This window comes from Primulina eburnea, chromosome 15 (assembly GCF_022965805.1).
Source record: "Primulina eburnea isolate SZY01 chromosome 15, ASM2296580v1, whole genome shotgun sequence".
NCBI classification, from domain to species: domain Eukaryota; kingdom Viridiplantae; phylum Streptophyta; class Magnoliopsida; order Lamiales; family Gesneriaceae; genus Primulina; species Primulina eburnea.
This window is the reverse complement of record NC_133115.1, coordinates 26,757,672-26,783,665: the sequence shown is the minus strand read 5'-3', so window position 1 is coordinate 26,783,665 and position 25,994 is coordinate 26,757,672. Positions and strand designations below refer to the sequence as shown.

The window sequence follows — 25,994 nt, the reverse complement described above, 5'->3', positions numbered from 1 at the left end:
ATATATTTTAACACATAATTAAATTGTTTGACTTAATTATTTTAATTTCGTACTTTAAAATTATTATACTAATTCTTGCCAAATACTAGATAATTAGCATCGGGTCCTTATATTTCCCCTCTAATAAAAGATTTCATCTTCAAAATCGAATATTCATCTTCAAAATCGAATACACACACACACACACAAGACTTACACATTAAGTGGTTAAAATATCTACCAGTGGAAGTACATAGGAACATCATAGTACATGGAATAATTTGTTACATACTCAAAACAATGAAGTCATTTTTTATGTATGTTCAAATATAATTCCCTTAAGCCTCCTCTATCTCATTGTTACTTTAATGTACCATGACTAGTGGGATCGTATTGTTTTAGAGTTGTTTTTACTTGCAATCAAGAATATGCACTGGATACTCAATGTCGCTAAGAGAACTATTCAACTCCACATCCTCGATCTACAAGGCATGAAACGTATCTAGCTCATATTTCCGTCACATAGATACATGAAAGACATTGTGTATCGATGACAAGCTCTGCAGAAAGTTTAGTCGATATGCCAAATTTTCAATCCTCTCTCAAAAATCATATATCTCAAACATAACGTGTAGCTAACTTCCCTTTACGCCCAAATTACATATTACTACGGAATGGTGATACTAAAAAAACATCATTTCCAACCTGAAATTCTAAAGGCTTACACCTATCATAAATGATTTGACAATCATGGGTTGCTTTCATCCTCTTCATTATCAATTTAACATTTTATTTCTTTTCTAGTATAAATATAAATAATCAATGCCACTATCCCGATAGTTTCTTGGATAGTTTTATTATAAAAAAATTCAATGAGAGAAAATGATTTCTATCAACCACCACTGAAACCAATCACAACTTATTGCAAATTGTCCTCGAGCATCTGGATCGTCCTCTATGATTGACCATCTCTCTATGGGTGATAGGTGGTTTTCATTGCGAACTTTGAACCCCAAGCTAATTCCAAACTACCCCAAAACATGGAAGCAATCATGGGATCACAGTCTGATATTATGCTTACTGGAACACCATGCAATTTCACTACATGTTCAATGTAAAATTTTGTCCTTTTCTATTGATTACAAGTACAATCATATGGAACAAAATGAGATAATTTAGAAAATATATCCACAATCACCCAAATAACATAACAATCACGATTAGAACGAGACATATGTGTAACAAAATCCACAGAAATATGATTATAAATTCCATTGTGGCACTTTCAAAATCTGTAATATAAAACAAGTTCTCATTCTCTCAGCCTTAACATGTTGGCATTCTAAACATCTAGCCACACACTCATAAATCTTCTTCTTCTTCATATCTTCCCACCAATAATGAGATCTCAATATATGATACATCTTCCTGTTTCTTGGATGGACATTGTGCCGACAACAATATAGCTTCCTTCAAATTATCAAATTCAGGACCACAAGTCTATCATTACAGCACAGCAATCCATTAAAAAACACAACTTATATAACTGGCTTGTTGAGCCAATTCTTTCAATATGTGAATATATGGATCACTCCTCTGCTCTTGTTTGACGTTAGAAACTATTTGTGGTTCAAATTAGATCGATGAAAATATGAAGCCGTCGTTGTTGGGGGTGATATGTCCATCTTGAATTTCTAGAGTTCTCATGGAACTTATAGATAGTCAGAGATACAAGAATCACATTATGAACTTTCCTACAAAGGACATATGTAACTAGGTTCATTCTCCTTGGTCGATACTTAATTTCACGGTCAAAGTCCTTGAGCAACTCCATCCATAAACGTTGTCTCATGTTCAAGAAATATTGTGTGAAAATATATTTCAGGCTCTTGTGATCATGACAAATCACAAATTGTTCATTGTACAAATATGACATCATTTATTCAACACAAAAAAATGACAACTAACTCTAAGTCATGAACTGTATATCGAGAGCCTCGTGTGATTTCAATTGATGAGATACATATGCATTCACTTGCTCATTTTGCATCAAAACACAACCCAGTCCATTTAGAGATTCATTATACAAACTATAAATCCTTCTTAGCCCGAAGGTAAAGCCAACACTAGAGTTCGGACTAAAATCTCCTTCAAAGTCTGAAAACTAGATCCACACTCCTTAGTCCACATAAAACATCGATCTTTTTACATAAATTTGGTTATACTCCTAGTTATTTTAGAAAATCCTTTGATAAAGCACCCATAATGCCCGATCGATCCCAAAACGCTGCAAATGTCGGAAACATTTGTTGGTTTTGGTAAGCTAATAAAAATTTCAAATTTACTAAGATCCAGTGATACTCCCTATTTCGATATAACATGATATAAAAATATTACTTTTTTCCAACTAGAGTTCACACTTGGAAAATTTGTCATATAACTATGCTCTGTGTTTTTGGAGGAAAGTGTGAAATGCTTCTTGTGTTGCTTCTTTTTCTTGGAATAGATTAGAATGTCATCAACAAAAATAATTAAAAATATTTTTATGAATTCTTGAAATACACGATTAATTAAATTCATAAAAATTTCATGAGCTTTCGTCAATTCAAACGACATCACTAGGAATGCATAGTGACCATAGGTCCATAGCATGCTCAAAACACTATCTCAGGAACATTTTCCTCTCGATCTCTGAGCGGATGGTACCCTGGAACAAAGATATATTTTACAATACATTAAAATACTTGCGACTGATAAAAAAATCATCAATGCATGACAAAGAGTTTTTTTTCTTCTTAGTGAGCATGTTCGACTGTCCGTAATCGATGAACATTCTTATTGTTGGATCTCCTTATTTAAAAACAGTATGAAGCTCTCCAATGAGAGATACTTGTCTGATATAGGAAATTAATTTCCTTTAGTTTCGAGGAAGATTTCCAATGGTTCATCCTAGTGCATTAATAAATATGATTGGGAGCAATAACACCTACACTAAGAGAACAAATAAAATGTAGAGTTAAGATTAACCATGCATATTATTTGAGATTCATCGTCTGAAATGATTGTAATTTTTGTTAAAATAATAAATGTTTGACTATATATATTTAATATTAGAGTCACGATCATATATTGGATCAAATTAGTTGCAAACTTGTGTAATTATCGAGGTCAATTCTAGAGAACATGTTATCTTAATTAGTAGAACGGTCGAATCATAATATAAATAATTTGATTTGTATCATCATAACAGTACATGCTACTTTTAGTTAAACGTCAAATGTTTGAACTTAAAAGTAGCATGAAAATTAGCAAATTTGAAAATGCATGAGATTAATTTTTAAAACTTTATTATTTTTGTATAATTTTTGAAGTTGCTATTTATTTGCGAATTATTTTTTAATACAACTTGCTAATTATTTGCGAATTATAGCAAATTAGCAAGTTGTATTAAAAAAAATATTTTTAAAAAGAGTGTCAATTTTGGGAATAATGAAATTTGAAAATTTGGATGTTATTTAAACAGTATAATATTTTTTAAATAATAAAATATCAAATTTAAGGACAAAAAATTTACTAATAGATTTTTTTTAAAAAAAAGTAATTAATTTTTTCCTCAAGGCAAACTAATAAAACAAAATTAAAATATTTTTTAATAAACTTATATATCTCATAGATTTTTTTAAAAAGTAATTAATTTTTCCCTCGAGTATCGGATTTCCGGGTTTTTCCGGTTCGGGTTAGACTTTCGGCATTTTCTAGAACCTCGACAGAGGGAACACAAACCCCTGAAATCGATGGCCTTTCGCCACCGCCACATTTACTCCTCATTGCTCCTACGCCGCCGCCCATACTCCTCGGCCGCCAAATCAGCTCCAGTTCTGATCGAAATTTCCTCTACCACCACCGAAGAATCAGTCACCCTCCAGCTTTTGTCATGGGGTCGTGGAGGCTCCGGGCAGCTCGGAGGAGGCGTGGAGGAAAGCCGAATATATCCTTCACCCGTCGCCACCTTGCGTATTCCGCCGAATTTCCGCCTCTCTGACGCGACTACTGGTCGCCTATCCCGATTTTCGGATTCCGATGGGTCCCCTATCGAAGTGGGGATTTCGTGTGGGCTGTTCCACTCGGGCTTGGTGGTGGATGGACAACTATGGATTTGGGGAAAAGGTGACGGCGGCAGGCTCGGGTTTGGGCATGAAAACTCGGTGTTTGTGCCAACACTGAATCCTCATTTGGAATCCCATGTTAGAAGTATTGCTCTCGGTGGTCTCCATTCTGTTGCTCTCGATTCCCTTGGCCGTGTCTTCACGTGGTCAGTTCCTATCTCACCCTTGATTGATTTTGTCGTAATGTTAATAATATTAAGTGATGAGATGACATTATTGGCTTGAATATCTCGAATGAGGTTAGAAAGTTTGTGGTACTTGTTTTCCACATTAGTAGCTCAGTATTTTGGAGCTTCTTGGATCTGTATGAATGACCAAAGCAATCTGTTTACACTTTAGAGACTTAATTAATTAGTGCCCATCTGATTTTGGATGCGCAAATCCTGTTAATGCTTGTGTGGAGAAGTTAAGGAAGCTTTAGCACAATAATCTCACTTATTGCCTGTTATTATTTTAGTTTTATCCCTTTATCATAGAGATGTCTTGTTGGATAATGTTCACAAATGACAATGAACCCACTAAGATGCGCATAGTGTGTTTAAGCCCCTCATTTTTATTTGGGTTGGATTGTTGTCTGCAAATCCTGATATTCTTTTCACAAAATAAAGTTTTTCAGGGGTTATGGTGGATTTGGTGCTCTCGGACATTCTGTGTATCACAGAGAACTCTTGCCTAAAAAGGTCGAAGGATCTTGGATTGAAGAAATATGTCATATTGCTACCAGTGGTACACATTCAGCTGCTATCACAAAATCTGGTTAGATATTTCTTTGTTACCAGCTTAGTTTTTGAGCATTTGAAGTCCATCTGTTTATTTTTCTTGAGGATTAGGGGCTAAAAGCTTAAGGAGACACAGAGATACTACACAATAGTGGCGTTTGGTTGAGCTTTGTATTATTTTCAATTCAAAGTTTAGAATTAGTCTTTTAAAGATTTTTTGGAATGTCACTGCAGAATTTTTTGGAAGTTGACGAGATTTTTTTCTATTTAAAAGCATATCTCGTATAATTAATTTTTAAAAATGATTGAGATATTTGTAATACAGAATAGATATAGACATGTGTCTCTGATGTGTATATTTAATAGGAGTATGATTGAGATAATGAAAGAATATTGATTTCTGAACCCTAACACCCAACCCATGTTATTTTACATTAAATCTGCACCGTGTCACTTGAATTAAGTTTTATGTTAGTGATACCTCTGATACAAAAACCTGGGCTTTCTCTTGTTAACCTTAAATTACTCAGAAAGAGCACAGATCTCTTCCACAAGAATTATGGTAGAGAAATATAGATGTAACGATTTAATGTTGAAAAATTGAATGCAAACATATGTTAATCACTCTCAGTACCCCAAAAACAAAAGGAGGGATCTCACTACTACCCTTGCCCGTAGCCATGTTAGCACACAAAATTTAAGGAATTTTTTAAGTGCCGAACAATTACCCCACTTCCCCTCATTTTATTCCCTTGTGTTCCTCCCGTATGTTTCTTATACTTAGTCTCCTTACTAACCATCATCTGTATTCTTTGTAAGTTGGGGCTTCAGTATCCATTGGGCTTTACTTTCCTGGATCTGTAACTATGTCTCTCTTCATCAAGAGAATAAGTTTTATGCATAAAAAGAATCCTGAACATTAGAGCCATTGTGCTTTGTGGGCATTTTATTTATTCCCGCTGTTTGGCATTATCTGCTCTAGAATATTCAGATATTACTTCAATACTGCATTTGTGTACCACCTTTTCTTGATTTAATAATTTGTTTCTTCCATGATATTGTTAATTTGTTATGTAGGAAAACTTTACATTTGGGGACGAGATGAAGGGGATGGTAGATTGGGCCTTGGTCCTGGTCGTGGCCCAGACCATGCAGGTGGTCTCAGCACTCCGACTGAAGTAAAGGCAATGCCTGTGCCAGTAGCTGCTGTTTCATGTGGTGGGTTTTTCACGATGGCATTGACCGAAGAAGGACAACTTTGGAACTGGGGTGGTAAGGATGCATGCAATTTACAGTTATGATGTTTTGATCATGATTTGACAAGAAAATATTTAATATATTGAAATAAAGAATAAACTTGACAGAAATTATTTAATATACTGAAATAAAGAATAAACTTGACCCATATTTCAAATTATAAGAAAACCACCCATATACTTTATCATATGTTTAAGCAACATTTTAAGAGAAACTAAATGGTTATTGATTATTTGAAAATGCAGAATGCAAACTTTATTCCAGTTGTTCAAAATCCATTGTCATGTGTTTTAGGTCACAAAATTTAGTGAAAGTTAAAAAGTTCCATAGTTTTTGGAAGTGAATCAATGAGTTACTTCCATGTTTTGAGATGGCCAATATATGTATGAACCTTGAACCCAAAAATCAAGGATCAGTTCATTTCACCATTTTTGAGATTATATGAAACCTGCAGTTTTTTTAGTGGAATTATGTTCTATTTTCTGTTGTCAACATAGATAATTCAGATTTGGTATATATGTTTTTTAAATCTGTCACTGTGCTCATTCTGTTTTAAATGAAAACCGACCTGGAGAAAATCGATCATACTTTAAATATGTCACATTGAGTGCCAGAACGAGTTGCCTGAGTTTCTGTTAGAATTTCAATTTGTCTAAATATTACAAAGTTTTCCTCATATAGTATTTTTATCTTGATTGTCAATGTGGGTTGAGAAGGCAGTGAGGCTGCTATAAAAGGTAGCTTCGTTTTCATATTATATGTAATGCTTTAGCTTTGCATTTTTCCAACTAACAGATACTTTGAATCGCAGCAAACTCCAACTATGAGCTGGGTAGAGGTGATAAAGTCGGTGGCTGGAAACCTCAACATGTTCGTGCTCTCAAAGAGGAACGTGTAGTTCAGATTGCCTGTGGCGGATACCATTCTCTTGCTTTGACAGGTATAGTAACTTTATAACCTAGCACGTTTCGGTTAGTATGCATTGATGTGGGAGATAGGCTTTGTGGATCTGATTTTACTACATCGTGTATTACATCTCAGAAAAAGGACAAGTTCTTTCATGGGGTCATGGTGGGCATGGTCAGTTGGGCCATTCTTCTTTTCATTTACAAAAGGTTCCTGAGCCTGTTGAGGCCTTAGCTAATGAGAAGGTCATTTATGTTGCTTGTGGGGGTTCATCATCAGCAGCTATAACTGGTAAGCAGTCCATTCTATACGATTAAATTCTTATTTGAGATCAATATTATCAAATCTTTCATCTGGCACATTATTTTTTCCGTGTATATATGCTTGAAATGATTATAAAACGTTAAAAAGAAAATGTGTGCTACATCTTAAACTATGCAATTTACAAGGCATAAGATGTTGATAACTAGATGCAAATCTTCTTTATTTTCTCTTTCTGTGGCAATTATTCGGAAAAAAATCGAAGCAGCTCATGTTAGTACCTTCAAAAGAAAATCTACCACTGATATGGTTCATGTACAATAGTAGAACTGGAAAAAATTGAGGTGATAAATAATATATTCTCAGACATAAATGGCTTGGCAGAACAGGGAGATGTCTGCGGTGCAGATACCGTGTTGCTCTCGTTGTACCCATAAATCCCTGGTCATTTTTCCTGTGTTTTTGAGTTGGACATCATCCCTCAAGAACTAGAATCATAACCATATTTCTTGTCATGTGAGTAAGCAAAAATTGATTAGCATTAATTTTTTTAAAAAAAAGTTGGGTAACTATTTATTCTGTATTTGGAGGTTTCCAATGTCCTCACCGGCAATTTTGTTCTCATCAGTGAAAATCATTTCTTAATAAAAAAAAGAAGAAAGAAGAGGTTTTTCGCAACCAAATTGATGTTTTTTTTTAATCCGCAGACAAAGGGAAGTTGTACATGTGGGGCAATGCAAGGGATAATCAACTAGGTGTTCCTGGGCTTTCTGAGGTACAACCGTCTCCAGTTGAAGTAAAGTTTCTTTGGGAAGATGATGGACTGGGGGAGTACAAAGTTTTGTCTGTTGCCGCTGGCGCGTCTCATGCCATGTGCCTTGTTTCAAGAACAGAGACTGCGAAGAGGTAATATTGTTCTGTGTAACGGGGACCTACTGCTTCAATCTAATGATCCTTGTGGATTATCTTGTCCCACCTAGTAATAGGTGATTCTCTGTGGTGTTTTGTTTTATATCTTTATCCGGATTAATTAAGATATAGTATTTTATTTATTTTTGTTTGAGCTAAGGTTTAAATATTTTTCAAGTTACCAAATTTCAGTGGTGAAATTGGCAGCATGTACCGGAATTGGAACTACTGACACTCACAGAATTAGTTTTCTTTCCAAAGAATCGAACAATTTAGTTGTTTTCAATCATTTAAACATTCAGCAAGATTACCGATTTGCTCAAGGTTTCAATCGTTTTAGCGAAAGAATGCTAGCACTTTAACTAGGAAGTGTGATTTTAATTATACTACTACATTAAGTTGCAAAAATTCAATTATTTTTAAAGGAATGTAACTGAGAAATTTGATATGTTATAATAGCTCAAGTGCTATATAGATTATAATAATTAAAACAAATTTTCTGAAAGTAATCGATGGACTCACCCGAAAAGTCGGTTAGTCATTAAACTGATACATTAATATTTTCTATCAGGAATTGGAAGCAATCAAACTTACAAATAAAAAAAAAAAAGAAAAATAGCTCCTCGGGTGAAGTATTAAAAAGTAAGACTGAAACGTCTTCTTTTTTATGCTTTAAAATATTATTAAATTTTTTTATAAACATTTTCTTATGACTTTAAAACCAATAAACATAAAAACTAATGTTTAAAAATCTTAAATACATAATATATTTAAATCGTCGATCACAAAGTTGTACGTCAATTTTAAAATAATTCAAAAACTAAATTTTAAAATAAAGCATAAATTCTTTTAATAAAATAACTCTTAAAATATGTACTTCAAAACTTTAAATACTAAGTTAATGCAGAAAATAAAAGTCCATTGAGAGTGTACTGTCGGATCCGATCTACTCAAACACCATCGCCTCTCTCAAAATCATCCTCACCTACGACCATCCAAACCTAGTGAGTCTAATGACACATGTCGTTTTAAAATAACTATTTTACTAAAATAAGCTGCTTAAAAACTCATAATCATATATAAAGCATAAATCTTTTCGTCATCGTGTATCATATTGGTGAAGTTTGATAATTGAAAGTGACTATCCTTTATCATATCAACACGTGGTCGACTAATCAGTCTATATACACCAAGTACCTTGGGGCAGGGCCGTAAACAAATATGGAAATACGATCGTCGGGCTCTTTCTGGGGCCTTCTCCTGTAAACGACTCCCTATGGGTTTTCCTCACGATATCCCCAATCATATCATTTATGTCACAGTCAATTCACATCCTTCAAAATATTTTTCTTTTCTTTTATTTATAAAATATTGTATCCTTCAAAAATCGTAAAATATCATTTTTCAAGAAAATTGTACAGGCTTTGCATATATATCATAAAATATCATATTTGCACCATAAACATTTTAAAATTTCATTTAACATATATTATGATTCTTCGCGACACTGTCAGACCTTTCGAACTACCCGGGACGTAAAATGACTATTTTATCCATGGACTCCAGAATTCTCGATTTTGAATTTTTCTTACTTTTCTTGACCCGAATAAATTCGAAACTTAATATTTTAAATCCAAAATTTTAAACTTCGACTTTAATCCGAAATTACCCCCGTGAGCCAGGGTTCAAGCCCCTTTCCTTCCCAAGCCATAACCGAACCCGTTCTCTCTGAGAACACCTCGGCCACCCCATGACCTGAACCACCGCCAGACCAGACCCTAACCCTAGCGCACCAGACTGTAGCCTACCCCTCCTGGACAATCACAGACCCCTGAACCACGCCTAGCCGCATGCCGCAGCCCTCTTCTTCCTTAGCCGCACACATCTCTCGTGATTCTCCCTCGGTTCGTGGCTTCCATCAGCGACCACCCTTCTAGCTCCTCAAGGGCTCTTCCTAGCCTCTTCCCTAAGTTGCGCGTAGGGCCCTGGCCAAGCCCTGGTGCCATTCCTCCCTAGCCGCCCATGACCACAAGGAAACTCATGAAGAAACCTCAGCCCTCGTTCCGCCTTTAAACAACTCCATTTCCAATCCCCTAACGTCTCCAACGAGCGTAAAAATGTCAAAAACTTTGGAAAATAAACCTTTAAATGTTAAATATTTGAATTACAAAATTTTCATGCTTAAAAACATAAATCACACGTATTATGATTCGAATGGTGCAAAAAAATAAAGCTTAGAACTGTGCCTTTGCGTTTAGAATGTTCGAATATTCGATCGTTGCGCGGGTTGCAAAGAAGAACGAACGGACAACGAACAACCTTGGATTTTGCTCTTAAATTTTCGAATTTTAGTGTGTGTGTGTGTGTGTGTTGTGTGTGTTTTCAGCCACTTGGAGTCTTTAGAACCCTAGGTTTTGATTTATAAATTTCAGAATATTGTTTTAAGAAGTTATGTTTCTAGGTTTTTGGTTCGGAAACAATTAGGCCCATCAATCATAGGTAAGTTAGGCCTATTAAGGCCCAATTAATTATAAAATAAAACTTTACAAAAATCGTTTTCAAAAATAATAATTTTCGGGTCTTTAAAAGTCATTCGTTTGACAAAAATCGGTTTCTCGGTTAAAATAAGGCTCGATTCGTAAATAATTTAAACTCCAACATTTTTATAAAATTTTCATCCTATTTAATCATTTTATCGAGCCTTAAAAATATTTATCGAAAAATATTTCCATCTTGGTCGTCCCTGGTCTCCTTTCCCCGACCTAATATCGAATATTCAGAGAAAATCCTTAATTTCATGAAATCATGCAATTTAGACATTTAATCGTATAAATATATCATTTAAGCATATAAAACTATTTAAATAAAATAAATAATCAATTTAAATAATTTGCATGCATGCGGTTTACGTGTACTGATTTTTGGATGTTACAAATCCTCTCTCCTTAAATAAAATTTCGTCATCGAAATTAAGATTTACCAAACAACTCCGGGTAGCGACTCTTCATCTCAGTCTCGTTCTCCCAAGTGGCTTCTTCCTCTGAATGGTTCAGCCACATGACTTTGACCATCTTTATCACATTGTTCCGCATCTTTCTCTCATGTCTGTAAAAAATTTAAGTAGGTCTCTCCTCATAAGATAGGTTTGGTGTAAGCTGCAGTGTCTAAAAAATTAGTACATGTGAAGGATTCAACATGTACTTGCGGAGTATCGATACGTGGAAAATGTTGTGAACTCCTATGCCACTCGATATGCTAATGCTCCCACTCTGTCGAGTATCTCGAATGGTCAGATTAATCTCGGATTGAGTTTTTATTTTTTTATCAAATCTTATAGGTGCTATTTTCATAAACACGTGATCACCGACTGCAAACTCGAGATCCCGTCTTCTATTATCAGCGTAGCTTTTCTGTCAACTTTGAGCAGTCTTCATCCTGTCTCGGATCTTGGCGACTAAATCTGCGGTGTGCTGAACTATTTCGGGGACCTATTTTAGCTCTTTCTCCTACATCGTCCCAATGTATGGGCGATCTACACTTCCTTCTGTAGACTGCCTTGTATATAGCCATTCTAATAGACGTTTGATAGTTGTTGTTATATGTAAACTTCTCTAGATGTAGCTTCGGTTCCCAACTCCCTTGGAAATAGATCACGCATTCCAGGAGTAGATCTTCTAGAATCTGTATGACTCTCAGACTAACCGTTTGCCTGGGGATAAACGTTGTGCTGAATAGTAGCTTGGTCCCCAAGGCTACAAATTTTTCCAGAATAATGAAGTGAATTGTGTGTCTCTGTCCGACACTATGAAAACTGAAATTCTATGCAGTCTGACCATCTCTCGAATATACAGCTCTGCATATTGCATCATTGAGAAATTCGTCTTTACTGGTAGGTATGTGATGACTTAGTAAGACGGTCTACCATTACTCAAATAATATTGAATCCTTTTACCGTCTTTGGTAGACCTAGCCACGAAGTCCTTTGCAATGTTCTCCCACTTCTACTCGGGGATTGGGAGTGGTCGGAGCATTCCAATTGTTCTTTGATGCTTTACCTTCACTTGTTGACACGTCAAACATTCGGATACGAAGCAAATAATGTCTCGTTTCATATCCAGCCACAAATATAAAAGTTGCAAGTCCTTGTACATTTTTGTACTTTCGGGATGTATAGAATAAGTGATAGTATGGGCTTCTGTCATAATTTCAGCTCTAAGTGAATATCCCCGCTAGGAACCCATAGTCGTCCTTAATATTTGACAATGTCGTCTTCGACTGAGTATAACATCCTGCCCTTTGATTCATATTGTTGTCTCCATTTCTACAGTTGCTCATCATTAATCTTCTCGGCTCGAATTCTGTCTCGCAATGTAGACTGTGCTGTTAAAGTAGCAAGATTAGGGGCCTCGCTCCTAGCATAAACTTCAAGATTGAACCGCTGAATTTCCGTCTGCAGAGGTTTCTGTACTGATAATTGAGTCAAGACTATCGCTTTTCTACTCAAAGCATCCGCAACTATATTAGCTTTCCCAAGATGAAGCTAATGTCTCAATCGTAGTCATTTACAAGCCATAACCATCTTTGTTGTCTCATGTTCAACTCCTTTTGAGTGAAGAAATACTTGAGACTTTTGTGATCCGTATAAATCTTGCATTTTTCACCATATAGGTAGCATCTCCAAATTTTAAGCGCAAATACCATTGTTGCAAGTTCAAGATCAATGCGTTGAATAATTCTTCTCGTGGACTTTCAACTGTCTAGTCGCATGTGCGATGACCCAATCATGTTGCATAAGAATTGCGCCCAATCATAGCTTCGAAGCGTCGGTATACATGACATAATCCCCTTGTTTTGTCGGCATAGCTAGAACTGGCGCGGTAGTGGGCGCTTGTTTCAACTGATCAAAATTTCTTTGACACTCCGTCCCCATAAAAATTTCACATTCTTCTTTGTCAGGGATGTCAAGGATATTTCAATGGACAAAAAATCCTTGATGAAATTGCGATAGTAGCCAGCTAAAGCCAAGAAGCTGCAGGTTTATGTTAAACTTTTAGGCACCAGCCACTCTTTAACTGTCTCGACCTTAGATGGGTCGACTTCTATTCCTTATCTCGAAACGATGTGGCCTAAGAATGTCACATTCTCTAGCCAAAACTCGCATTTGTTGAACTTCGCATAAAATTTTCGATCTCATAATACCTGCAAAGTCGTCTTCAAGTGCTGATCATGCTCCTCTGGGCTTTTGGAATAAATCAAAAGATCATCGATGTAGACAATGATAAAATGATCGAGGTACGGTTGAAACACGTGATTCATGAGATCCATAAAGATTGCTGGGGCATTTGTCAGTCCAAAAAACATCACCAAAAATTCATAATGTCCATAGCTTGTTCTGAAAGCCGTCTTATGCACGTCTGCCTCCTTTACTCTCAGCTGATGATATCCCGATCGAAGATCTATCTTGGAAAATACCGAAGCTCCTTGCAGCTGATCAAAAAAATTCTTGATTCGAGGCAATGAATACTTTTTCTTCACTGTCAACCTATTCAGTTCTCGGTAGTCGATGTAGTGTCGCATACTCCCGTCTTTTTTCTTCACAAATAGCACAGGCGTGCGCTAGAAGATACGATGCCTTGGAGATCGGCACAGTACCCGAAATCAACTCAATAGCAAACTGCACCTCTTTCTCGGGTGGAACGCCAGAAACATTCTATCTGGAAAGTTCTTGACAACTTCCACACATTCTATCGATCGAATGCCAGCATCGGGTACGGATATAAGACTGGCAATAAAAACTTGGCAGCCTCTCCGGATAAGCTTTTTTGCACGAATACATGAAATAATGTGTGGCATCTGTTTGTTCTGTACAACCTCAAAGATGAATGATTTCCCGTTGGGCGGTTTAATAGATACTGACCTCTGCTGGAAATCGATAGTAGCTCCGTTCAGTGTGAGCCAATCCATGACCAAAATAATGTCGAACTCGAGCATCAGCAACACAATAAGGTCCGCTTGTACGACATTCTTCTGTAATTTTGCACGAAGGAACTGTGATTCTGAATCCTGACTCCAAGTCCTCCGGTAAGATTTCCAATATTTTCACAAATGATTCAGATATGAAAGAATGCGCAGCTCCAGAATCTAGCAAAGCATATGTAGCTACACCAGCTAACAATATTATGTCTGTGATAATAATCGCATTATACTTGAATAAGACCATAAAATTCAAAAAAAAAATCATCTAGGCCCTTTTTAGTTTCTCATATTAGAAAATTAGTCCCTAATGTTTCGAACATATTGCAAAATGGCCCTTTTATTTTCGAAAATTTCCGAAACAACCTCTACATCCTTCAAAATTGCCGATTGGCCCTCAAAATTTTCGCATTGCTGCAATTAAGTCCCCAAAATTTCCAATTATGGCAATTCACCCCCAATATTTCGAATTATGTTGAATTTTCCATCAATAATTTTCAAAAATTGCTAATTAATCCCTTAAATTTCAAAATTGACACAATTCTGCCCATTTCGATACCCATAGCTAATAATTTCTAAATTCAATTCCCTAATCCTTAGAATTTGAAACATGCCATTTTAATCATCAAATTCAATGCACCTCTAATTAACCCTAGCATTCATGCTTATTAATTCAAGCAGTAAAGCAATATAAAATGCTTAGATACCCGGAATACATGTAATAAGCGTAGTGTCTGGCTCTGCTTGCTCAGCATGCATCACATAAGCCCTTTCAGTCACGGGATGCCTATGTTTCTAGCAATCAGTAGTCCTTATGCACGTATCCTCCGCACCGGAATCACTTGTAAGTGACCCACATGCACTTGTCAAAATGATGGCGGTTTCATCCCTTGCAGAGCGGCTTCTTATCAGTCTTCGGGACACCTTCTCTCTGTGGTTTCCCCTGTGGTTTCTATTGTCCTGGCCGCTTCGGTGGTCCAGAGCACGACTTCTTGCTCTGCTGTGATTGTCGTTGTGGAGGCGGCCTCTTCCTTTGCATCTCCCGCTCAAATATCTATCAGAGAATTCTTTGCCCTGAAGGCCTTTATAACAGCATCATTATAACTCTTCGGGTCTCCCAACAGCACATCCCGACGTGCAATAAGCCTAAGACCATCCAGAAAGTGCCTCAGTTTCTCAACAACATCATTAGTGGTTAGAGGCACAAAGTGACAACCCCTATCGAACTTCTTGACAAACTCCGCAACAGGCATTTCCCCTTGCTGGAGATTCATGAACTGTCGCTTTAGCTTGGACCTCACGTCAACAGTAAAGTATTTTTCATAAAAGATCTGCTTGAAGTCCTCCCATGTCATAGTATTCAGATTCACCCCCTCTCAACTCCTTCCTACCATAGAGATGCCTCCTCCTTCAGTAAATAAATGGCGCATCGAACCCTGTCAGCATTCACTATGTTCATATAACGGAAGATCAACTCCAACGACCTAATCCACCCCTTAGCCATGAATGGATCAGTAGTACCAGAAAAATCCTTCGGATCCATCCTCCGAAACTGCATGTATATATCATCCCCCTGGCAGCATTTCTAGCATGCTGCTCCAATAAACGAGCCATCCCCTCGAGCACCCGAGTAGCAGCATCTGGGGGTGGTTGAGGTATCTCCCCACCTCTCTCTTCCTGCCTCTCCCCCTCAGTACTCATGGAAATAACACGTCTGGGAGACATCAATGTACATGTCATTTAAATCACGTAACCAACATGCATTTACATTTTAAAAATACGTCTAACCTCCTAATTCGTATATCATAAAATCATTTAAAATTCAGCATATAAAATTCAAAGTAGTAAAACTCATACTTGAGACGTGACTTCTCGAGTTTCTAGGAGTGGCAATAACACAACCCTTTCGGGATCATTCGCTCTGATACCAACCGAAACGTCCATTCTTTTTCATACTTTAAAATACTACTAATATATATTTTTTAATAAACATTTTCCTCCAACTTCGAAACCATCCAACATAAAAACTAATATTTAAAGATCTTAAATTCATAAAATCCATAAATCTTCAATCACAAAATCGTATGTCAATTTTAAAATAATCCAAAACTAAACTTCAATATAAAGCATTAAATCTTTAATAAGATAACCCTCAAAATTTTTACCTCAAGAAATTAAATACTAAGCTAATGCGGAAAATAAAAGCTCCTCGGGAGTGTACTGTCGGACCCGATCCACTCAAGCGTCAGCACCTCCATCAAAATCATACTCATCTACGACCATCCAGACCTACTGAATTTAATGACTCAATATGTTCTAACCATATATAACAAATAATACATATACATGCACATGAAGCTTTAAAATAAATCTTTTACTCAAATAAATTGTCGTAAAAACTAATAATATATAAATCATAAATCATTTCGTCATCGTGTATCATTTTGGATGGAGTTTGATTCTTGAAAGTGATTATCCTTTTATCATATCATCATATGGTTGACTGATCAGTCTATATACACCAAGTACCTGGGGGCAGGGCGTCAGCAACTCTCGTCATTGGCCCGTGTCCAAACATGGAAATACGATCATCAGGCTCTCTCTGGAGTCTTCTCCTGTAAACAGGCTCTTTCTGGGCCTTTTCCCGCACGATATCCCCAATCATATCCTTTACGTCACAATCAATTCACATCCTTTAAAACATTTTTTCTTTCCTTTAATTTATAAAATATCGTAATCTTCAAAAATCGTATAATAGCATTTGTCGGTAAAAATCATACAAACTTTGCATATATCATAAAAATATCATATTTGCATCATAAACATTTAAAAATATCATTTAGCATGTATTATGATTCTTCGAGACACTGTCAGACCTTTTGAACTACCCGGGACGTAAAATGATCATTTTACTCCTGGACTCCAAAACTCTCGATTTTGACATTTTCTTACTTTTCTTGACTCGAGCCTATCTTGTAGCATCATATAAGCTTATATTTGACTTCTAATATTTTTTTAGACGTAAACCCGAGCTTTTTGATTTAATGACTTATTAAATAAACCGTAAAGTGTTTTAAACCCGAATAAATTCAAAACTTAATATTTTAAATCTCAAATTTTAAATTTAGACTTTTATTCCCTAAACTACCCCCGTGAGCCACGAACCAATCCCTGTGGACCACGGTTCAAGCCCCTTTCCTTCCCAAGCCATAACCAAACTCATTCTCTCCCTCGAACCCCTCGGCCACCCCATGAGCCAAACCATCGTCGGACCAGACCCTAACCCCGACGCACCAGACCCTAGCCACCCCTTCTTGACCATCACATACCACTGAACCATGCCTAGCCGCGTGCCACATCCCTCTTCTTCCTCAGCCGTGCACATCTCTCGTGATTCTCCTTGGTTCGCGGCTTCCATCAGCGACCACCCTTCCAGCCCCTCAAGGGATATTCCTAGCCTCTTCCCTAAGCCGCACGCAGGGCCCTGGCCAAAACCTAGTTGAGCCCTGGTGTGATTCCTCCCTAGCCGTCCCACGACCACAAGGAAACTCATGAAGATACCCTAGGTTCGACTACCTAACCATGCACGACCATTGCGCTACTGTCCAGCCCTCGTTCCTCGTTTAAACAACTCTTTTTCAAATCCTTTAACATCCCCTAATGACAACATGTCCTTTAGAAATCATAACAAGTCTCCAACAAGTGTAAAAACATCAAAATTTTGGAAAATAAACCTGTAAACATTAAATATTTGAACTAAAAATACTTCTTGCTTAAAAACAAAAATCACACGTATTATGATTCGAATGGTGCAAAAAGGAAATTTAGAAAAATGTCTTTTCTTTTAGAACGCTCGAATATTTGATCGTTGGCGTTGATTGCGAAGAAGAATGGACGAGTGACGAACAACCTTGGATTTTGCTCTCAAATTTTCGAAAATTTAGTGTGTGTTGTTTGTGTTTTTCGGCCACTAAGAGTCTTTAGAACCCTAGGGTTTGATATATAAATTTCAAAATTGTGTTTTAAAAAGTTAGGTTTCTAGGTTTTTTGTTTGGAAACGATTAGGTCCATCAATCCTGAGTAAATTAGGCGCAACAAGGCCTAATTAATTATAAAATAAAAGTTTTCAAAAATTATAACTTTCAGACCTTTAAAAATCTTTCGTTTGACTAAAACCGACCTCCCGGATAAAATAGGACTTGATTCGTAAAATAATTTAGACCCCAACATTTTTAGAAAATTTTAATCCCATTTAATTATTTTATCGAGCTTTTAAAATATTATCTAAAAATATTTTCATCTTGATCGTCCCCGATCTTCTTTTCCCGGCCTAATATCGAATATTCAGAAAAAATCCTTAGTTTCATAAAATCATGCAATTTGGACATTTAATTATATAAAATATATCATTTAAACATTTAAAACTATTTAGATAAAATAAATAAGCAATTTAAATAATTTGCATGAAAACGATTGACTGATTTATGAAGGTTACAAAAACAACCATTTTCACAACATTAATTATGATAATCTAAGCTTCTAGCAAACTATTTGTGGTTTAATTTTTGAAAAGGCATTTAAAACTCCAATTGGAAGTTTATTAGAATCTTGTGGAGTGGTCAAAATTTGATACCAAACGAGTAATATGCAATCGGTGCACACAGGATTCATGGTTAAACAAAGGTCATTGAAGTATCATCGTACTTTTTCTCCAACATATACCTAATGTAACTTTAAGCAAAACAAGTCGCAGAATTCAAGGGCTTTTCTAATCTTGCAAAGTCTCTAGTCTCTTTAAGCAAATACAAGTCGCACGGCACAAATTAATCAAAGCGCTAGCTTTTACATAGATTTTCAGAGATGCATGGATGGTGCCAGCAAGAACGTCGATTGAATCAAGGCCGAAGATACAACCGAAAGTCATCAGCACATTCAAAACCCATAGTAGTTTAAAAAATCATAATCTAAAATAACTCAAGACAAATCAAATTTTACAACATTGATAGCCCAATGTAAATCAAACACCTGTATTTCTTGATTCATTTTGGTTTGTTCTTGGATGATGAAACATCATTATACATTCAATGATACACAAATATATCAACTGCACAACGTTATAGATATGGGTATCCCACTTCTATTTTCACTGTTGATCATAAACTCATTTACAATGCAATGTATGTCTCAATAGTTGATTTGGCAAGCCACAACAAACCTGGATCATTTCGCTTCAGCACTAAAAAGGTTTCGGCCTTCCCATTTTCGTCCATAACATCTTCACAGAATCCAACCAGTATGAGAATGTCCATAGCAGCTGCCACAAAATTAAAGTGCATTTTAGTTTCAAACTTTAAGAGGAAAATCCTTGCCCCTTACATAACGCATGCATTGTCAAAGATATAGACAAGTAGAAACACATTGGAAAATAATCATGGCGCTAGATACAAGATATGACGCGCTATACAGCATTGATGGTATCACGTGTAGGCTCCAACTTTAAACTTGCCAAGTTGACATGTATATCCAGTCATGGTGAACTTGAAGATTTTAAAGTTTTAAATATTCTCCATTCTTTGAATGTCAGCAAAATGAAATATCTTAAACCCTGCTCTACATGGAACATAGGGCATAATTGTGAATTGCAGAGTGGGATTCCTCCTTACTCAACCCCGGTCACAATTAAAAAGGGTGGGCTGGAGGAGATCGTTGGATGAGATTAATGGACAAAAGTCTACTATTATATTGCGTCAAGTTTCATGTTGTTGGAAGCACAATAAGTATGACAGCGCATTAATGTGAATTTAAATGCAAGATGCAGTCATTACCTTTGTGTCCAACAATGTTCTTTTGTATCACTGGATTAGCCTGCAACAGATCAACATCACCAGCTAAACATCATTTAATGTATGATGAAGGTATTAAACATGCAGGTATTAAAATTACCTTTCTGAGTTTTTTGAACTTCAACTCATTTGGGTGTTCAATCACATTACTGCAGGTAAATTAAAATGTCAGCTCTAACACTGAATGCATAAGTTGATAGACAATAGTTAAATGATGAAAATAAAAAATAAAACTCCGAATTCAAGTTATACCGTATTATCTTGATTAAAGTATGTAAAATCACACCAGCTTCTGAGGGACTAACTTCATTCCTCAATAACTGAATAGCATTTTGCAGACGATCGCAAACCACGGTGACAGGGTCTTGAATTATCTGTAATTTTGGATCATCTGAATTGGACTGAACAGTTTGGCTCCTGGATGATATCTCACCAGAATCAGGCTCGGTCATTGCCACTTCCTGAGAATCATTTTGCTTAGGTTCAAAATGACAAGGGATATCTGTAGCTGCACACGTATGAGAGTCCATTTGATCACATCTCACCGTGTTCTGAAATCTTGGATAACCATCTGCTCCAGAATCATCATCTTCTGGTTCTAAAGTTTTCTGAAGTACTCCAGGGTAGCATGGCCCAATTCTGGCACTAGATACATCAAGATTTGATTCTTCACACCCCAGAGTTTGGGGCGGAGACAAAATTTCGCTCACTTGAGAATTATCAGGATCAACTTCCATATCCGCATGGATTTCTCCTGATTCCACGTAACTTTTGAGCTCCAAGACCTCATCCTTATAATCAACATCAGTATCAGGTTCCAAAGCATTCTGATTGTGAAAGCAGACACCAGAATTAGCTATGCAAGTGAGTTTGCCAGCTATCGGAATTTTTCCATTATGTTGCTAATGAATTCAGGTTTTAAGCAAACACCTATCAGATTTATTTACTTCTTTATTTATTTTGACGTACCATAGATGATCTCAGAAGTGCAGTGGATGAGTTGGCTAAACGTTGATAAGCAGCACTTGCTGAAGATGCACGAGCATCAGGAAGTATAGAAGTTCGTCCTCCAAGCTTTTGCGATGAGGTTTCATTTCGGTTAATATCAAACTCTTCTTCATATTGTACTAAATGAGTGAAACCACTCAAGGTGTGGCCCCTTGATTTAGTCCAGTCAAGAGTAGCTGCTTCCTTGTTAAGCTGATTAGAATTAAACGAAATCAAAATATACAGCAGTGACAGTATTATCTAGAAGGCGTGCACAACCAAGAACAAAAATTCCTCAACTCACACACATGAAACACAAAAGAGAGGAGATTCTTGAGGGCACCAGATACAGAATAAGTTGATATTCGGTACCTGACTATCCAGCGCATAAAAATTTGCATCATGATCAGAATACACCATGTGTGCCTAAAAAGGTGCCAAAAGTACAGAGGAATTCATATGTCAGCAGTAGAAGTGAAACATAAATAAACAAAGAGCAGACCCCTAAGGTTTATGTTTAATTCATGATCTTTACTTTCAGACGTGTTTTCCTGAAGATTTATTTTAAAATTTGTATTGGGAAATGTGATGTATGTTTGATTTGTTTTCCAGAGGAGATATTTTTGCTGCAAAATATCAAACCATGGGAGAGTATTTTGGATTATGTAATTTTTTGGTGGTTTATAGAGTAATTTAAAATTTTGAAAGTATATTTTATTGTATAAGGGTATAATATAATAATTAAGTTGTTTTTGAGAATGGTAAAACAATGAATTGAAAAATAATGATGGTATGTGTAATGATTGTAAATGCAATTGAAATGTAAATTGAGCGTTTTCAAAAAATAACATGGTTTTGAAAATGAAATCAAACATAGCCTAAATTTTTTTGGACAGAAACAGAACAGATTGAAATGTAATAACATACTAGTTCATGAAGAAGAGTCTTCTTAATGCTTTCATATTTACGGAAACCATGCAAGTCATCTGTTCGAAGGCGCAGTGATATCTCTTCTCCATGATTCTTCATATAATTCACAAACCAATAACATAAGAAGTCAGAGATGTTATAAGAGAAGTTAAACAGATTGACAAGCCTTGAAATTGTGTGAGCATAAATTAAGATAACAACAAAAGCATGTGAGAGTTTCTCATCAGGATCCTCACCTTGTTGACGCCAAGTATGCATTTAGGACTTACACCAACATAACCAATTGGTGCCATCTCCGTTAAAATTCCCACTCGCCAATGATGCTTAAGATGCCCGTGAAAAGAAAACATGTTATAATTGACAAGATGTATTAAATTTTACGGAAACTCAAAAGTACATCCAAGTGTACCTTATTCATAATTGAAACAATTCCCGGATCCGAAGCAAGCATATGTAGCAATTCCAAAGCCTTGGATGTAGGAGGATTTAACTGACATCATGACATCAGAGATCAATTACTGAATACAAGTACTCTACTCAGGTTATTTCCTCAATGGGAGGAATATTGTAATTACAATAATTTCTATATGTAAAATTAAAATGCAAGAAAGAAAGAGAGAGAATTAGTTAACAAGGTCAAACAGCATGGAGAAGATTGCAATATTTTATCTCAAAACACTACCCATGCCTTCAGAATAATAGAAAAGAACTGATACCCAGTGAAAAGAACCATAAACTGTTCAAGGCATAGATATGAGGTACCAAGATTTGACATATTGTAGTTTCTCGCCATAATTCTTTCAGTATAGAGGCCCATAATTTTCCATGTCATGCATGAACTTCCCAGATGATAATTGAAGTAAATTGAAATTTGGCAAAAAGTTCATCTTATCAGAAGCTCATAGTCCAATACTCCACGCAGTGCAAGCAACCAACATAAAATTACTGACATATATTGTTTCTTTAACCCATTCAAGCACATATTGTTCATGAAATAAGTCTAATCATGATCAAAACAATGATTTTAGCAGCTTAAGATTTAAAGCCCATGTGCATCATCACTTCATGGCAGAGTCAAGTTTCACCCTGGGCACAGACAGACCAAAAGAGCGCAAAGGTAGAGAATTGGAGAGTGTATCGGCCAGTCTCATCTAAATGCCCAATGTCGATCTGAGCCGATGCGTGATCCATATCAGTAGCGCAGTCATAAAAACCAGCAAACTTTACTCCTTTTCAGAGAAAAAATCAGTATTTCTACAGACGGTTGAAGAGCTTCATTCTTCCATTCATAGTCAGTTTCATTACATTTTGTTTGGAGGTTTGAGCAGATAAAAGTTTCCAATTTATAAACCCCCAAATTTTTATCCATCCAACACAGTAATGACCGCATAGCCGAATTGCTGAAAGATAAAGAAGAAGAAATGCAAACTTTACCTCTACTCCTGGAAGACTGAGTGTTCTGAAATCACAAAAAATGTAAGGTCCTTGAGGAAGTTTATGCGAAGTATAGGGTCGGTTTGAAATTTTCCGCCTCAATCTTTTTGCTTCTTCATCAAATCCAGCAATCCTTAGGTCCACCTTTTCATTCTGTAGGACTTCATTAACCTCATCTTCTAGAACTCCCATCATTCGAACAACCTTTCCCTGGAGAAGATAGAAGACAGCTAATGGCAATGAATGTGATGCACTATGAGACCATTCTTTTAAACATGTTTGGAAGGTATATTTAGTCATTCAGTTGTATCAATGCAATCTAAACAAAATGTAAGAAAAAAGGCCAAAAGAATTGGTAACAAAAGACACGATTCATTCTGAAAATATGCCACATCATATTTATTAGTTTGGGTGACCCTATCTACCTTCCAATGAGCACAACCATTTCAAAAGAACTTGCTATTGCCGAGCCTGGGGACAGTAAATGCATTTAGACTTACTCTCCATGAGCTCGTGAGTGCAAGGTCGCAATGGATTAATTTGTAGAAACTGCTAGTACCACTCAGTGTTGGTCAAAGATATTTATGGTAAAGTTATGTAATTTCACTAAAAGAAATCAAACAACACTGCCAGTTTGTGATACGAAGAGTTTTATCTATTTTTTCAATACGGTCACACTAAATTGTTGTCATCCTCCTATAACTCACGAGTAAAGACTGGAAAAGATAAAAAAAACCGCAAGATTTGTTTTCTAACATTGCAAAAGCATAATGATAGGTTTTTTTATTCTAGAGTAAAGATGATGGACAGTTTCTCATGATTGAATATGCGGCAATTCATCTGAGATGTGTTTCCAGTGTGTTGATTTTAATCCAGCTTATGTCATATATTCGTGCAATCAATAAAACAAAACAACTGTAGTGTTAAATGTGATGCCTTTGTCTTACAACGTCTAATCTGATTTGTGCTTAGCTGTTCTATTTATTTTTGTTATTACCCAACATGGGTGTACCCATCATTCATCAACCTCCTCTCAGAACATCATGCCCCCCCATACACAATAAATTATGAGCAAGTCTTTCATTTTGAGAAACGGAACCAATTTGAGTACAAAGTAGTTAAATTTATGAACGGATTATAATGATAGAAGTCGGTGGATGTATAACAAGGGCAAGACTTGGCACCTTATGAACTGATGCTGCTTCCAGGCTTAGACAAGAATGTTGGTCGGAAAAAGGGTATAGCATTGTAGAACTTTTTCCCGTGGAAACAAGAAGCCGAAGAGTGTCAGCTTTGACATTAGTGAGTGTTTGCAAATGGTCCCCCAAGTCCTTGAGAGTAGCATTTTGATTAATCTCCACTGTGAACTTTTGTCCACGCCATGTAACTAAGCAACTATGTGATTCTTCCTGCTGCCCCATGTTCTGCTACATGAAAGGGAAGCAACCCATATTTTAGAATAACTCATTTAAGCTTGATTAAGAATATATTACAGTGTACACAGATTTCCTTTATTCTCTTTGGTTAGCATTACAGATCTGACTATTAATCTTATACACCTAATCTTAACTTAATTAACAATTCTGGTATAATGATAAAATTCAAATTCCATCTCTTAAAAAAAATAAATCAGCAAACACCCAGAACAGTAAAATATTCAACGACAATCATTCAATAGTAATTCATGATGAATCACATTCAATCAATCTATGATGCAAATAACACGAGATGAAAATAAATATATCAGTAGAGGCCCAGATAATTTCGATAAACAGATAGATAATGTCTATATTTCGAACTTTCTCACAACAAATTTCAGATCAAAGTTTTTCAACACAGCATGAGGCAAATACAGACGATCAACTGAAATACGAAGCTCAATTCCAATAATACAAACTCGCATATGGGATATTCATCACCCATTCATCACAAATTTCGAACATTTTCACAACAAATTTCAGCTCAACGGATTATATAATCCGGTTCTCTGACATGAATCCACAAAAAAAAAATTTCAACCTACCTCGTCTTAATCCAGTTGTTTGACAGAAGACTGTAAGCTAATTAAAACATTCGATCAATGAAATGAGAGAATTTACCCCAGTTTCCATGCGATTTCTTCTTTCTCAAGACAATATTTTACAAATATAGAGGCTTGAATTTGTTCGCTGGTATTTATCTATATATTGGCAGGATTTTAAAGCGCACTTTAGTATGGCTCAGCTAATTTGGCTAATGTGATCGGTTGCGCGTTTGATCAAGTAAGCACTGACGTAAAAAAAAAAAAGCGGAAATAGGGCGATTCTGTTCAATGAAAATTACATCTGAGTAGGGGTGCTCAAACTTCGGATAAAATCGAAAATCCAAAACCGAACACTGAATCCAACCGAAAATCTAATTTTATAATTCGGATATAAATGTTAAAAAAAAGTTATTTGGTCGGTTTCAGACTATATATGTCAAAACCGAATTGACCGAAAAACCCGAAATTTCATTAAATTAATAATTTTATTTTTATTATATATTTTTTGAGATGATATCAGTGAAGAATGAATTATTTTGAATAATATTTAGTTCATTGTTGTTTATGTAATTCATTTAGACTTTATATTTAAATATTTTATTAAGAA

General features: G+C 36.0%; 2 protein-coding genes across 4 annotated transcripts; one reads left to right on the top strand and one right to left on the bottom strand.

Annotated features, from left to right (window-relative positions):
* Nucleotides 1-3,717: 3,717 nt before the first annotated feature.
* On the top strand, nt 3,718-8,467 carry LOC140814887 (RCC1 domain-containing protein RUG3, mitochondrial). The gene is made up of 6 exons (XM_073173984.1): nt 3,718-4,291; nt 4,762-4,901; nt 5,942-6,136; nt 6,933-7,061; nt 7,163-7,318; nt 7,996-8,467. Exons 1-6 carry the CDS (start codon nt 3,774-3,776, stop codon nt 8,196-8,198), a joined length of 1,341 nt encoding a protein of 446 aa, XP_073030085.1. The 5' UTR covers nt 3,718-3,773; the 3' UTR covers nt 8,199-8,467.
* Nucleotides 8,468-19,183: 10,716 nt separating this feature from the next.
* On the bottom strand, nt 19,184-25,597 carry LOC140814018 (uncharacterized). 3 transcript variants are annotated; one of them, XM_073172868.1, is made up of 13 exons: nt 25,464-25,597; nt 24,549-24,791; nt 23,365-23,574; nt 22,340-22,420; nt 22,167-22,253; nt 21,928-22,023; nt 21,373-21,426; nt 20,983-21,213; nt 20,559-20,840; nt 20,266-20,474; nt 20,114-20,162; nt 19,996-20,035; nt 19,184-19,484 (listed from the first exon to the last, which is right to left on the bottom strand). In XM_073172868.1, the coding sequence occupies exons 1-13, from the start codon at nt 25,473-25,475 to the stop codon at nt 19,336-19,338; spliced, it is 1,743 nt and encodes a 580-aa protein (XP_073028969.1). In that variant the 5' UTR covers nt 25,476-25,597; the 3' UTR covers nt 19,184-19,335. The 3 variants fall into 3 exon arrangements, with proteins under 3 accessions (XP_073028969.1, XP_073028967.1, XP_073028968.1); XM_073172866.1 differs by having other exon boundaries at nt 20,266-20,840; XM_073172867.1 differs by having other exon boundaries at nt 20,266-20,840; nt 24,549-24,788.
* Nucleotides 25,598-25,994: the final 397 nt, after the last annotated feature.

Bases quoted from the DNA above. Each gene is read 5' to 3' on its own strand.
- LOC140814887 (XM_073173984.1), top strand. From the start codon at position 3,774: ATGGCCTTTCGCCACCGCCACATTTACTCCTCATTGCTCCTACGCCGC. The intron at 7,062-7,162 runs GTATAGTAACTT...ATTACATCTCAG, and splicing joins CCATTCTCTTGCTTTGACAG to AAAAAGGACAAGTTCTTTCA. The intron at 7,319-7,995 runs GTAAGCAGTCCA...TTTAATCCGCAG, and splicing joins ATCATCAGCAGCTATAACTG to ACAAAGGGAAGTTGTACATG.
- LOC140814018 (XM_073172866.1), bottom strand. The intron at 20,036-20,113 runs GTAATTTTAATA...GATCTGTTGCAG, and splicing joins AGTTCAAAAAACTCAGAAAG to GCTAATCCAGTGATACAAAA. The intron at 19,485-19,995 runs GTAATGACTGCA...ATTTTGTGGCAG, and splicing joins GAACATTGTTGGACACAAAG to CTGCTATGGACATTCTCATA.